This window comes from Lepidochelys kempii, chromosome 10, assembly GCF_965140265.1.
Source record: "Lepidochelys kempii isolate rLepKem1 chromosome 10, rLepKem1.hap2, whole genome shotgun sequence".
Taxonomy (NCBI): domain Eukaryota; kingdom Metazoa; phylum Chordata; order Testudines; family Cheloniidae; genus Lepidochelys; species Lepidochelys kempii.
Genome location: NC_133265.1, coordinates 32,320,511 through 32,335,258, shown reverse-complemented (window position 1 = coordinate 32,335,258; position 14,748 = coordinate 32,320,511). Strand labels below are relative to the sequence as shown.

General features: G+C 57.9%; 1 protein-coding gene across 2 annotated transcripts in view; it reads left to right on the top strand.

The window, feature by feature from the left end:
• ARHGDIG (Rho GDP dissociation inhibitor gamma) overlaps positions 1-12,697 on the top strand; it is a 33,693-nt gene extending 20,996 nt beyond the window's left edge. For both annotated transcript variants that reach the window (XM_073362709.1, XM_073362710.1), the window contains exons 2-6: positions 1,106-1,285; positions 10,018-10,101; positions 10,410-10,486; positions 11,046-11,109; positions 11,382-12,697. In XM_073362709.1, the coding sequence (XP_073218810.1) occupies positions 1,111-1,285; positions 10,018-10,101; positions 10,410-10,486; positions 11,046-11,109; positions 11,382-11,581 (600 nt within the window). In that variant the 5' untranslated portion in view covers positions 1,106-1,110 and the 3' untranslated portion in view covers positions 11,582-12,697. The remainder of the gene's footprint in view (positions 1-1,105; positions 1,286-10,017; positions 10,102-10,409; positions 10,487-11,045; positions 11,110-11,381) is intronic.
• Positions 12,698-14,748: the final 2,051 nt, after the last annotated feature.

The following is a 14,748-nucleotide window of genomic DNA, read 5'->3' as shown; positions in this document are numbered from 1 at the left end:
ATGACAGAACAAGGAGCAATGGTCTCAAGTTGCGGTGGGGGAGCTCTAGGTTGGATATTAGGAAACACTATTTCACTAGGAGGGTGGTGAAGCACTGGAATGGGTTACCTAGGGAGTGGTGGAATCACCATCCTTAGAGGCTTTTAAGGCCCAGCTTGACAAAGCCCTGGCTGGGATGATTTATTTGGGATTGGTCCTGGTTTGAGCAGGGGGTTGGACTAGATGACCTCCTGAGGTCTCTTCCAACCCTGATATTCTATGATTCTAGGCCTGTGTGGTTCTTCCTGTGGAACCATCTCTGCTCTGCTCTGTCCTGGCAGCTGAGGCTGGTGGCTGCATTTTATCCCTTGGTCTGAGGGATGTGCTTTGTCTGGGGCATGTGGGACTGTTGGGGTGGGTCTGGCCCCCTGCTAGGTGGCCACGCAGGATGGGGGGGGGCCTGCACCCCGCTCGGTGGCCATGGGGAAGGGTGTGTATGGCCACGCCCCGCTTGGCGGCCCTGCTGTGATTAGGCAGGGTGCTGATGGGCTGATCAGCTGCTGGTGCAGCCAAAAGCAAACAAATGAACTCGGGACTCATCTCTGGCTGCCCTGCCCGACACTTCCATGAACTGCGGGTGAGGCCAGCGCTTGCAAGGGAGGGTGGAGAATGGCTCTGCAGCTGCAATACACAGACCTGCCGGTGGCTGCAATGCATGGGGGGTGGCTGGGGCTGAGGCGGGGCGGTACAGAGTGGAGCTCCAAGGACTAGGCTGTCTCCTCCACCCAGGCTGCTCTTGGAGTGATGACTTTGTTCCTGTGGGACAGGGTGTGAGCAGAAAATTGCCATGGGGAAGGGGCAAACCTGGCCCCTTGCTTCCTCTAGACTCCTGTCCATCCCACCCCACGCACCTCCATTCTCCCTGGCACCGCCACTCCCCACCCCTGTTCTCCCTGGCACCATTCCTCTCTCCAGCAGGCTTCAGGTGCCCTGGGGAGGGTACCTTTCCCACCCCTCAGCTAACACCAGTGTATCCAGCCCCAGGGATGTGGATGAGCGGCCGTGGGGCTCTCCCGTAGGAGGCTGTGGGTCCCTCCTTGCTCTGACTGGCTTCTCCTCCCCTCAGATATCATGGCAGACAAGGACGGTGTGACGCCTCCCGTGGAGGAGGAGATGGATGACGTGGACCTGGCGTACAGGGCCCCGGAGAAGAAGACCCTCCAGGAGATCCAGCAGCTGGACAAGGACGATGAGAGCTTGAACAAATACAAGCGGGTGCTGCTGGGGCCCATCCCAGTGGGTGTTGGTAAGGCCCCGGCCCAGTCTGTGGGAGGATGGGAGGGGATTTCTCGGTGGGGGAGGGGGTCTCTGTTTAATCCTCACCCGGGGGCAGTACCAATGGAGGAGGAGCAATGTGGAAAGTTCCTTACCTGGCTCCTTTCAGCTCTAAACTTGGAAGAGCAGCTGAGTCCCGTGGGCAGGGTTGTGCTGCGGGGGATGCGGAAAGTCTCCTCTGGGTCTGGTGTCTGTCCCCGGTGGGGAGTTGCCATGTGGCATGCAGAGCTGTGAGCTGTGCCCATGTGGGCATGGAGGGCAGGTATGTCACTGCACCTCCCTCTGTCGGGGTGCTGCCTCAGCCCGTTCCTTCCCGAGGGGCCGGTCTGTGCCCCTAGCCTTATGAAGGAGATGCTGGTAGCTTTCCACCCACCTCCGAATTGTAACAGCTGTCCAGTGTCAGATCTGTACTGCAGTCTACTTGGTTACGTTATCGCCATGGTAGTTTCCATAGTAACAGTTATGGAGCGACCTTGTACCTTTCATTTGTAGGTGACCAAGATGGAGACACCCTCCTTCTGGGAGTCCCTAAAGCAGGGTGGGCAAACTACAGCCCGGATCCGGCCCACCAGCCATTCTAATCGGGCTCTCGAGCGCCTGCTGGGGAGCGGGTTCTGGGGCTTGCCTCACTCCGGCACTCCAGCCAGGGAGCAGGATCGGGAGCCGCTTCATGCGGCTCCTGGAAGCGGTGGCATGGCACTGCTCCGGCTCCTATGCGTAGGGGCAGCCAGGAGGCTTCACTCTTCATGCTGCACCCTCCCAGCACTGCTCCTGCAGCTCCCATTGGCCAGGAACCGCAGCTCCCATTGGCCAGGAACCGCAGCTCCCATTGGCCAGGAACCGCAGCTCCCATTGGCCAGGAACCGCAGCCAATGGGAGCTGCAGGGGCGGTACCTGCAGATGGGGCAGCGTGTAGAGCCGCCTGGCCGCACCTCCGAATAGGAGCCAGAGAAGGGACATGCCACTGCTTCCGGGAGCCACTTGAGTTAAGCGCTCCCTGGATCCTGCACCCCTGAGCCTCCCCTGACGCCCCAACCCCTTGCCCCAGCCTTGATTGCCCTCCAAACTCCTCGGTCCCAGCCCAGAGCACCCTCCTCCACCCCAAACTCCTCATCCCCAGCCCCACCCCAGAGCCTGCATCCCCAGCCGGAGCCGTCACCCCCCTCCCTCCCCAGCCCAGCGACCTCTCCAGCACCCTGAACTCCTCATTTCTGGCCCCACCCCAGAGCCTACACCCCCAACCAGAGCCCTCACCCCCTTCCGCACCCCAGTCCCAATTTCGTGAGCATTCATGGCCCGCCATATAATTTCTATTCCCAGATGTGGCCCTCAGGCCAAAAAGTTTGCTCACACCTACCCTAAGGCCTAGTCCCACACACAGTGCCCTGGGTGGGGACTGCAGTGCGGTGCTGCATTGTCACCACTGTACGGGGGCTTGGCTGTCCTGCCACCTTCCCAGGCTGCTGGCTATTCCCCACCCCCTGCTTCCTGTGCCTTAGTTTGGCAGTTGACATCAGCTCCTCTCCTGTGGCATGAGGGTAAGTGGGGAGCTCGATTCGCTGAGTTAGCCAGCCGGGAGTCCTGTGCGTCTGAACGCTGCCGAGGATGTAGCATTTCTCTGTTCTCACGTCTGAGTGACGGGCCCTGGTCTGCGCGGCTGCATGGCCCAAGTGGTGACACAGCCAGGCGTCCCCTGTAGTTGCAGGCAATGACGCAGACTGGGAAGAGCGCGAATAAACACCCTGGTGATGGGCAGCGAGCAGCTGTGCACCATTGACCTCCTCAGTAGCCCCATAGGGAGTTTGCTGCACGCTGCTCTGCACCGGCAGAGCATGGACGCTAGTGGCAGAGAAGCGCCGTTAGATCCCAACTGTTCGATTGTTCCCGACAGCATTTTCTCCAGGCCTTCGTCCAGTCTAGTCTTAACTGTCCCAGGCCGTGGGAGTGCCACCTGATCTCTTGGGAGAACCCTTTGTTCTGAGATGAGCGTTGCGTGTGTCTGGGCCCACCTAGGGGGCAGGCATTTGTTTCCAAGCAGAATACCTGGCGTGTTTAGACTCTCCTATGCGCGCACACATAAATCCCCAATTTCCCTGCCAGCCCCCTGGCCACCTCACACCTAGTGAAGGGCTCCATTTGGGTACACTTGATGGAAAATTCTCCAGTCATTGACTGGAACGTGGGAAACACTTGTGATAGTACAGAGCTGGCGCAGGGTGATGCTGTATGATGCTCCAACAGGAGCAGCTATAATGCAAGCTGAAGCAGAGCTAAAATGTTGCACAGACGTGGCTGTAACTCAGTTAAGCTCTCCCCTGTTCCAGCCCAGCAGCCGCTCCAGGGCAGTAGTGGTTGGAAAGCAGGGCAGTGTGGGACAGCGTTTCTCTGTTGTGTCTTAGCTTCCACTGAGGGTTGAACTGATTTCCGAGCTGAGTGGCCTGGAGGTGTGCTGGGCCTTGGATAATGTTTTGCAGAGCTGCTGCCTCAGTCTGTGACTGAGTAATTCTCCGGCGGGGCATCAGCAACGTGTAGTGTTTGGCAGAACCCAGAATGCCTTGTGCGACGTGCGTGTTCCAGATCTCCTCCCTTTGCACCTCGCTCTGTGCCCTGCGTCACACTGGCCCCCGGTGCTCACAGGGCACCCGTTTGCAGGCTGTTCCCATTTTCCCCTTAGCTGCTGCTTAGGATTCTTTGGTCGTCTAAGCCAGTCAGTCTGGCTCTCTCCGCAGTATGTTTCTCTTCAAAGAAAAGTTAATTTGCTAAATTCTCCATTTTGTTTTATTAAAGGAACAACTGGATTTGTGGCCATTCTTTTGTCTATAATGGCCACGCTTGGACTCCTTCACGATCAAGCGCTTGTACCTTAAAACAGGAGATGCTTGATATTTCTGTCTGAAGATCTCCTTGGAAGACTCGGGGATGGGAAGTGGGAGATGAACTGGTGGTGCTGACAAATTAATGAAGAGCACCCAATAAATACCAGAGGAGAGAGCGTTACAGGGGGTGTCGCCCAAAAGAAATTGTTACTAAAGTTTTGACAGGTCTGATGGAAATCTCATTTGCTCTCAGTTCTGTTCCATTTCCATGGCACCTGTGGTGCTGCTGGCAGGCTGGACTCCGTGGGGAAAAATGGGTATTTTTACCATATGTTAGTCCGGATGCGTTACACGCCTAGTGTAGTCTAGGGAAGTTGTAGTTGCCTTCACCAGCTAACATGTGTTATGTCCTGGAGAAACCTAGGGTTCAGCTTGCCCAGTCTACACTAGGCCTGTAATACAAGTGTTAGGGCACCTTTTGTGTAGTGAAGGCGAGGCTGTGGTCTTCAGGAAAAACAGGGTAGACAAGGCCTGAATTTATAATGTAAAAGCCAATGAGGAGAGAGCCCTTCCCAGCCAGGCCTTCTCTGTTTGTCAGAGAAGCAGGAAAGGCCAGGTGCCCAGTTTCTCTGAATTCACCCAAGTTAGGCCATTCCCCTGTGAAGCCTTCCCCAGCTACTCTAGCTGGCCAGCACTCGCCAGGATCCGCCCCTCTGCAGAGCATGCTGGGAAAAGTGGGAGGAGCTCCGGGCCCTCGAGGACCATCGGGCCCAGGGTGCCTTTGTTCGATCCCGCATCCGTCTCCTTCGGGAGATGGATCGCGGCTCCCGCTTCTTCTGTGCCCTGGAGAAAAGGAGGGGGGCCAAGAACATGTCACCTGCCTTCTGGTAGAAGATGGCACCCCCGTCACGGATCCAGTGGAGATGTGTGGGAGGGGAGCAGCAATCCAAAACCCTCCGGCCATTGCAATGGGGCAGTGCCTGTAGGAGCCAGCCTCCATGTCCTGACCCTTACCCTGAGTGTTGCATTAGCTGTGCTGTGCCTGGAGTTCACATCTTCTCCTGGGGCCCTTCACCCGCCTGTGGCCCCCTCTGCCTTCATAGCAGCAACAAAGACCAGAGCTGAATGTGGCTGGGCGCTGTTGGCAAAGGCTGCTCGGCAAGAGAAGTGGCAGCCCCTGTGGTCACACACGCTCAGTCTGTCTTGGAGCCAGCACCCAGGCCTGGAGCTGCTGAATTACAGCATTAGGGGAGGGCAGAGCGGCTGGCGAGCAGCGCTGCTAGGTGGGACTCCAGGCTGAGTCATCAGTGCAGGGAGGGCCAGGCTTCTAATCACAGGGGATAAACAGCAGTTCACAGATGTGCTTTAAATAACACAAAGGAGGTGAGGGCCAAAGCAGCCAGGAGCCTGGTTAGCTCCAGCTCCTCTTGGCTGGGCTAGGGGGAGATTGGAGAAGTGAACCCCCCAGTGCAGTGTCAACACTGGGAAATAGGGGCCGACAGGGCGGCACTCCCAGCTCACGGTGGCTGCATTTGCCCCCTGGCTCTGGAGGCAACAGTCTCCCTCTACTGTGTACTGGGCTTGTTGGAATGTGCTGGATCCAGCCAGGGATCATCCCCTGAAGATCAGGGCTCCTTCTGCCTGCCCCACAGGGCAACCCACAGCCCCTGAGTTTAGTGCTGTGCTGGGGGGGGGGGGTGGAGGGTGCTCCTGGGCCCCCGCTAGGCCAGGAAGGGGATGTCTGCAATTCTAAAGACTCATCTGCTTGGGTAGGGAGCTGGCACTGCTGCTGTTGTGAGGGTCTTCTCACTGCCTTCAGGCCCGGTGGTGGGGATAGGAAGGGCCCGGGGTCTGGGGCACACAGGAGCTGCCCAGTTCCCTTGTTACAACAGTCAGCTGGTAAGAATGAGAATTAATAGACGGGGTCAGCCATACCTTGGCACAGATTTATTCAGTCTGTACAGCGCCTAGCACAGGGAACCCTGATCCTGACTGCAGCCCCACAGCACTGCCGCGTTCCCAACCCCAGCTGAATAATAATGGTGGCCATGGCAGAGCCAATCACTGTACAGAAGGTGAGGGATGCACACTAGAACACTCCTGCCAGCTGGTGCATTTCCCCTTGTTTGGGGCTTCCCTTTGTACCTGCATGGGCGCCATCAATTATGTGTGGGCACCCGCCCTCGTCTGACCTCAGCCCCACTGACTCGGAGTCTGATCCTTGGTATGGACCCCAGCCTGGAACCTAACTGAGAACTCCTCGGCTGCTCCCAGCTTTAGGTTTTCCCCTGCTCTGACCCTTAGTCCTGACTGCCTTTGGCAGGATCCTGACACCCGTATCTGTGCCCTGGGCATGATGCAACCTGGCTCTGCCTGCAGCCAGACATCTGGAGATGGCATGCAAATGAGGTAGTGCCCTAATCAGCATATCTGATGGCCAGGCACTTTGTCATTTGCACAGTATTCCTTTTGCCATTCCCTCCTGTGCTCTGCACCCCAGTGCCCCCCCTCTGGCTGGATTCTCCACATCGTCTCTGTGATGGGTTAACCCCCCCACCGGGGTGCCACCTAATGTACTGGGGTACCACTGAGCTCCCCTGTTCCACCAGCCTGGGCTTCCTTACACAGTCCTGCTGAGCCAGGTCCTCAAGCCTCCTCCAGCACACACACAGGTAGGGACACACCTATCTGCAGAGAGAGACAGACACTGAAATCAGCTCTGCATGGGAAGACTCAGCCAGGAAATTGCCCAGCACTCAAGTGCACACCCTCCCGGGGGTGCAAACCCCAACATTATATTGTCTTGCGCTGCACAGAGAACTATACAGTGTAAGCTCATGAAATTTGCCTCCTCCCTCAATGTGGAGGAAGATATGCACAGGTTTTTGCCCCCTTCCCCTCCCCCGTTTATGAATTCCACAAACTGGTTTTAGAGAAAACACAAACAAGTTTATTAACTACAAAAGATAGATTTTAAGTGATTATAAGGGGTTAGCAAATGGATCAATGCAGATTACCCAGCAAATAAAACAAAAACCACAATGTAAGCTTAATACACTAAAGAAACTGGTTACAAGTAGTAATTTCTATTCCTGAATGGTCTTTTAGGCATTTCTTTCACAGGCCAGACACCTTCTCCAGCCTGGGCTCAGCTTCCCCCCTGGCCCCCTTTGTCTTTGTTTTTTTTTATATGTTTTCCGCAGTCATCCTGGGTGGGGATTCAGTAAAGAATGAGCCCTGGTTAAGTCACTCCCGGGCCTTACATAGGTTTTACATAGGGTGGCAACCCTTTGTTTTCCAGTGTGGTTCCCCACCCACCAACCCAGTGGAAAAATACTGATATTCTATCATCTGGTACCAAGTGATGTGATCACATGACCTTGCAGTGCCAATGCAGCCATGAGTCAGAGGCATTTGTAGCATCCCAGGAAAGCTTCTCAGGAAGGTGGGAGATTAGCATCTTCAAAGACCTATTGTTCTTCCTAGTGGCCCATCCAGACTGATTGCATTCTGTCTGGTGGGCATTCCCCAGGTGTAAACTCCTTGTAATTGTTACATAGTCAATATTCCTAACTTCAGATACAGAAATAGTACATGCATACAAATAGCATAATCATATTCAGTAAATCAACCTTTCCAGTGATATCTCACATGATCCATCTTGCATAAAATACATTTTAGATATGCTATAATCATATTTTAACAATATTTCTCTGAAGACTATTGGGTGTAGCATCACAGTCTCCCTGACATTAGTGACACTGCCTAGGCCCTAGACCATGATGGCCAGCCTGGCTTGCACAGCACCTCTGTATCCATTGCACAGCCCAGTGCTCCACACACCTCCATGGCTGGCGGAGGGTTTGGGCCAAAATTCTAGGCAGCATCTCTAGGGTTAGCTCTAGAGTAGTCTTCCAGGGGCTCTGGCTGAGGCAGGCAGGGGCTGTGCAGCCTGTATCAGCCCTGGGAGAGGGAGCTGGTGCCCCCGCTGTGGGACGTGCCCTGAGCTGGCCAAGTATCCCATGGCTGAGTGTGACAGGGGCTGGGGCAGTGACTTGGCCACCTGCCTGGCCAAGTTGGCCTGGGGGTGGCGCGGCACTGGGCACTGCCAGCCCAGCACTGCAGCAGAATGGAGTTCGGTCCGTTTTGACGGAGCGCCCCAGGCTGCCAGGCTTGGCGTGTCCTGGGAAGGAGGCTGTCTGGGCCATCAGCAGGAGCTGCTGATGCAGGGCAGGTGCGTATCCAAATGTGCATGTTGTCGGGGGGCGGGCTAGGGCCTGGGCAACGAGCACACCAGGCCTGGGCATGAGGGCCTGCTCACCTGCCCTCCCTGGGCCTGCTCTCAGGAGCCCCTGCTGCAACAGGCTGGCCACCATGGGAAGGGGGAGGCTGGCTCCCCAAGGAGGGGCCGTTCCCAGTTAATCTCTCGCCTTTCCTCCTTCGCTACAGGCCTGGTTGAATTCTCCCGGCCCACATTACCATCCTCTTCTCGATTCCGTGGTGATGCTAACTGTGCCCCCTCCATGCTGTGCCAGCCTTGGGCTTGCTTTGTGCTCTTGGGCTTGGCGCCGTGGTAGCCTGACATGTTCTGCCTTGGTTGGTCAGAGAGCCCCGGGCTGGGAAGGGAGCCCCCACCTTCAGCAGGCTCTGCAGTGCCAGGGCTTCTGTAAGCCAGTTTACAAGATGGTCCTGCGGCTGCATTTCCCCTCCTGGCAGGGTTTGTGCCAGGCTCTGTGGCCTGGCAGGCAGGAGAGGTGTGATACCTCTGGGGTCTCTGTTTCCCCTCCACCTTCCCGCGTGAAAAACAGTTTCAGATTACAAGTAATGGAAGGGGTGGGGCGACAAATTCCGTGAATGAGATGGGGGCTGCGACTGGGAAAGTTTGGCAACCGCTGTTCTAGAGCAGCTTGCCCTGCAGCCAGCTAGGCGCTTGTGGCTCGCCTGTGGCTTAGTAACTCTTCATTCTAATGGAGCCTCCCTATGAATCCATAAGACAACACGGGCCTATCCCTTGGCTAGGCCAGGCTGCGCCGCTGAACAATCCCTTCTTCTAGCGGCCAGCTCTGCACAGCCCCCTCGCTGCAACCCCAGAGACCTGGGCAGCCTTGCCCACCACTAGGAAGCTGGCATTTCCTCTGCCCCGCAGTCAGAGGGGCTGGGCTACCCCTGAAGCAGCCGTTTAGCCGATGGTCCTCTAACCCTGCCTGTTTAAGGACCACCCCTGCCTGGCACTGGATGGGGCAGACAGCAGCTGCCCTTCTGGTCATGGGCCTGCCGGTCGTGGCTTGCAGTGCGGCCTGGCTGATCAGACACAAGGAGCACTACAGGAGGGTAGCTATGGCCTCTGAAGTCTGGGAAGGTGCTGGCCGCAGCTTAGTTTGAGCTTTCTGAGCAGAGGCTTGTGGCAGGGCAGCCCTTGTCCTGGGAAGGGGAGGTGGGCTCTAGTTCTTGGGGTTGTTGGCAGTCTTGCCCTCCCCAGGGAACAAGCTGGGCAGAGGCATAGGGGACTCTAGTGGAAGGTCCCTGGAATAGATGTGTTGGATTCATGTTGTTCATGACATTCACGATGATTGCTACAGATGGATTTGTTGTATTGGTTTATTCTAGTGATATGAATGATACCAGAGGCATGGGAGCTCCCCCATTTGGAATAGGGCAGGGGCCTGGTGAGCTACTGCAGGGCTCGGGGGGCGGGGGGCACAGCGGGCAGCAGCTGTAAGGGAAGCCTGGCCTGGAGTCAGGCAGTGGGACAGCTCTGTCTGCAAGAAGCTGCTAAAGCAAAAGGTTTGGATGGCAGAATAAGCAGTGTTCTCTTGGAAAAGCCAGAGGTGGGGGTCGGGTAACAGCCGTGCCCAGCTACCGACTCTGCCCCTCCTGCCATCTCTAGATCCCAGCGTGGCTAACGTCACCTTGACGAGACTGACTCTGCTGTGTGACCAGGCCCCAGGGCCCATCACCATGGACTTAACAGGTGAGCAGGGCCAGCCCAGCGCGCCCCCTGGCTGGAGCAAGGATGGGGGGAAGCAGCTTAACAACCCGGCAGCCACTTGCAGGCTAACCCCTGCTCCTTCGGGAGATCCTGCCCTCAGGGGAGTTATGGGGTGAATGGGGAGACAGGCCCCATTTGTCCTCAGTCCGTCCCTGCTCCTAGGTGTTGGAATCCCAAGGGGACGCTGTCCTGCTGTCTGTGCCCATGTGTCTGGGGAGGGGTGGGTTCTGGGCCCTGGCAGAAGGGGGCCAGGGACAGGCAGGCTGACGGCTCTCCTCTCGCCGGCGCAGGGGATCTGGAGGCGCTGAAGAGCCAGTCATTTGTGCTGAAGGAAGGGGTGGATTACAGAGTGAAGATCTCCTTCAAGGTGAGCTGATCCTGCAGCAGGCATTGTGGACCCCGGCTGGGCCTGGTGCACTCGCTTGCTGCATGTGGGTCAGTGAGCGCCGTCTCCTCTGGCAGAATGACCGGTCGTGACTGGCACTGCCTGGCACTTGGCCGCTGGCACTCTCTGGAACATGCCCTGCTGCCTGTGCCCCATGGTGAAGGCAGGTCGGTGCAGCCTGTGATGGTGGGAATTAGGAACTCTAGATGCCTGGTACAGTGACGCTGCTGGGTATGTGCCGCTGCACTGCGGACTGCATACCGCTCTCCTGCATGAGAGCCAGGCTGAGCTGGAGGCTCGCATGCTGGGTTGGGAAAAGGGGGGGCAGGGCAGCAAATGAGCAGGACCTGAGGGCAGTTAGAGCCCCTGTGTATCAGATGCCCCCCTGGTGAGAGCTCAGGGAGGGTCACTGACATCTGCCCTGCAGCTCTCCCCAGGCTGCTCTCCATGGGGTCTTCAGAGGGAGGTCTCCTCCTGCAGGCACAGGGAGCGAGGCCCTGGCAGGAGGTGTCCCCCTGACCCTGACCCCTCTGCCCTGCAGGTGAACAAGGAGATTGTCTGTGGCCTGAAATATTTGCATCACACCTACAGGAAAGGCTTGAAAGGTGAGTCTGCACCTCGGCCTGCCTGGTCTCCAGGTCTTGCCCGGGGCTCCTTGTGGGGTGGGAGGGGGAACCCAGCTGGTCATGTGGGGCTCGGCAGTCTGATATGGGGTGGGGGTACTCCTGGCGCTGGTCAAGCGCTCTAGTCCCACCCCTGGCCCCAAGTCACCACAGGCATTTGATGCTCCCCCTCACACATTGTTACCACCTAGTGCCTGACCCAGAGCATTCACCCCTTTTCATGCTGACGGCTCCCCCTCTCTCTCTCTGCCCAGTGGATAAAGACGTCTACATGATGGGCAGCTATGGGCCCCGTGCTGAGGAGTACGAGTTCCTGACCCCCCTGGACGAGGCCCCCAAGGGTGTGCTGGTGCGGGGTACCTACCACATCAAATCCTTCTTCACTGATGACGACAGAACGGACCATCTCTCCTGGGAGTGGCACCTCTGTATAAAGAAGGACTGGAAGGATTGAAGCCCTCCCCTCCTCCCCACCCTCCCCCATCCAGACTCTAACATGAATTAGGGGCAAACGAGCCTTACTGCAAACACAGCGGCTCTGGGGCCACTTCTCGGGCCTCGCCAAGTCAGGCAGCCGAACAGGGCACCATGCCCCCCCGCTCTAGTGCTTTTCTCCCCTCTGCAGCCGCGTCCCCCACCATAGTACATTACCCCAAACAGGTGTCTGTGTCAGTCCCTCCCCTGCCTACTCCCCGCTCTGCGCCTGTCCTTACTAGACTCTGCTGCTGCCCAGCGGGCCCCTCTTGGTGCTGAGCCCAGCTCCCCTCAGCGTGGCACAGGGCTCACTGTGCCCCCAGCTGCGGGTATTAGGGCCTCCTGCCACTTTCACAAGGTTCTTCCAGACAGCTGCTCCCAAAGATCATCCCCCGCTCCCCCTTGCCACGGGGAGGTCTCGTGTCTCAGCGTTAGCCTTGCATTGCTGGCCGGGTGCCTTGCATCAGCCTTGTGGTGCCCTGGGGGAGCTCCCTGAGTCTGTGCCATGCTGAGAAGCAGCCGGAGGGCTTACTGGCTTAGCCCAGCCCCCCCCAGTGATGGCTGTGTATGTGAAGTCCCCGTCTGTCTGCCTCTTGACATCCCGGCGGGAGCTCCTGTGCCACCCTCAGCCTGGAGCTCTGTGCTGCCCATTCTGGCCATGCCAGCTTGCCTCACTCCACTCATTGCAAGCTCTCCCCTTGCCACACAACCAGCCCCAGCCTCTAACGAAGCCCAGGGCCCTTTGTATTTGATTCACATGAAGGTGGGCTCACCCTTTGGGGATTGGACTCAGGGTTAGTTTTCATTACTGGGGGGTATTTTGAATACTTACTCTGTCCAGCATTTCCGCCGCTGGTGCTGTAGTGAGTGAATGGGTTGTAGCTCTGGGTGAGGGTGTCCCGGTTGTGTAAGGGGCTGTGACAGCTCACAACTCTGCGCCTGCTGGCCCCATGGCCCGTGCTCTGTGCTGGGCCAGCGTGGTCCTGAAGGGTGCCCCGAACGCGGCTGTACTTGCCCTTCCTCACCTGTCCCGCTGATACCCCTGGCTGTGCTCTTGGTCATTACCATTAAACGTAACCGCCCTCTCTTTGACTTATGCCCGTGTACGCCTGTGCTTTGTTCACTGTCACGGAGTCCCTGGGCGATGCTCTGGAACTGCTCCCCATGAAGCCAGTCAGGACTCTGGGACAGTCACCTTCCTGTGAGCAGCCTGTCTCCAGGGCACACAGCTCACACAGCTTCCACCTTCCTGGGTCTGACCTCGGAGCATTCGGCATCCTCTGCCCCTCCGTGCGCTTCCCACAGCGACTCCGCTCAGGCGGGGCTCCTGGGGAAGCCAGAGGGTCCTGCACCCCAACTTTGCAGTCAGGCATGACTCTCAGCCAGCCAGTAAAACAGAAGGTTTATTAGATGACAGGAACATGATCTAAAACAGAGATTGCAGGTGCAGAGAACCGGACCCCTCAGCTGGGTCCATTTTGGGGGACAGTGAACCAGACAACCACGTCTGCACTTCACTCCATGTCCCAGCCAGCCCCAAACTGAAACTCCCTCCAACCCCTCCTCCCCTGGGCTTTGTCCCTTTCCCGGGCCAGGAGGTCACTTGATTCCTTTGTTCTCCAACCCTTTAGCTCTCACCTCGCAGGGGGGAAGGGCCAGGCCATCAGTTATCAGGAAACAGGGTGTTGACCATTCTCTGTGTCCAGACCCCTGCACACACCTGCCCTCTAGGGCTCTGCAATGATCATACACCCTTATCCCACCACCTAGATACTTAAGAACTGCATGGGGGAAACTGAGGCACCCCCACATTATTCAGAGGAAACATTAAGAACAGTCCCACTTCAACACATTCACACACCAGCTGAGTGGATAGGGGCGCTGTTTATAACACAGAACACTGCCTCCCTTCCCCTTGGTTACCAGCGGTGAACAGGGGCATCTGTGCTGATGGTGCCAGGGAGTGCAAGGTTCACAGTCAGTCTATAGAGAAGGGCGTACGTGGCTCTGATCCCTGCCTCTGGGATGCCAAGGATGTGTCCTCAGGGTGGGGTCTGCTGGGGTTTGGTCTTCTGCCCGGCCGCTGGCCAAGTGTGTGTGGGTGCCAGCTGGCCCAAGCCACATTCCCAACTCCTGGGATTGGCTCTGCACCTGAGGCCAGGTTTATTGGCTTTATTGGCTTCCGCCCCTCTGCTACCACAACGTCCCACTGCTGCGTTTGCTTGTGTAGCGTGGCTGGGTCCTTCGCAGCGTCTCTGTCCCCCTTGTGCTCTCTCCTGTGTGTGTGTGTTGGGGGGACAGCCCCCACCCCTGAGTAGTCCGGGCCTCCTCACAACCTGCAAACTCAGGGCAGAGGAGGGCTGAGTTCCTCCAAGTGCCTGCACCCTGGCTGGTGCTTCCAAATACTCCAGGGGGGGGCCCTGCTCCAGGCTCCCCCCCAGAGTGCCATTTGCCCTTCAGGGCCCTGCAGCCCCTGGTCTGGGCTCCTACTCCTATGAACGCAACTGCTGAGTGGTGGTGCTCTGTGCCCGTCGGCTTCCCACGCTGCCCTGCGCACAGGGGCTGGGAGAGCAGCAGGATGAAGTCTAGTGCAGAGGAAGCCATGGCCGGGCTGTTCTGCAGGGGCCTAGTCCTGGCTGCCGAGCCTCTGACCACTGCCACTGATTGGCACATGACTTCTGTCCCTTCCTAGTGCCTGGCAGGGCTACCTGGGGGCATGCTGTTGGCCTCCGCACACACGGCTCCTGCTCCGGCTGGGGCAGGGCTGTGTGGCTAGTAGGAGTTGTGCTGTTGGGGGTCCCAGCGGGAGCGGCCCCTGCCGGGCTGAGAGGCGCGCTGCACTGAGTGGGCCCTGGTATTGCTCCAAGTTTCCCCGCAGGCTCCTTGCAGGGAGAGCCCCTCCAGGGACTGAAGGGAGGGGTTCCTGCTCTTCCCCCTACAAACATACTGGGGGCAGGGGGAGCTGGGCTCCCCACAGACTCACAGCGGGGCAGGGAGGGGCGAGCCGCTCTCTGTTAGTCACTCCCGGCTGTGCTGCAGCACCTCTCTTTGGTGCCAGCTGGCCCTTTGCCCCGGCTGTGGGCTCTGCTGCCGGTGGCTCCCCACTGCACCTGGTGCGGTCTCCCAGCAGCTCAGGGAGCCTGCTCA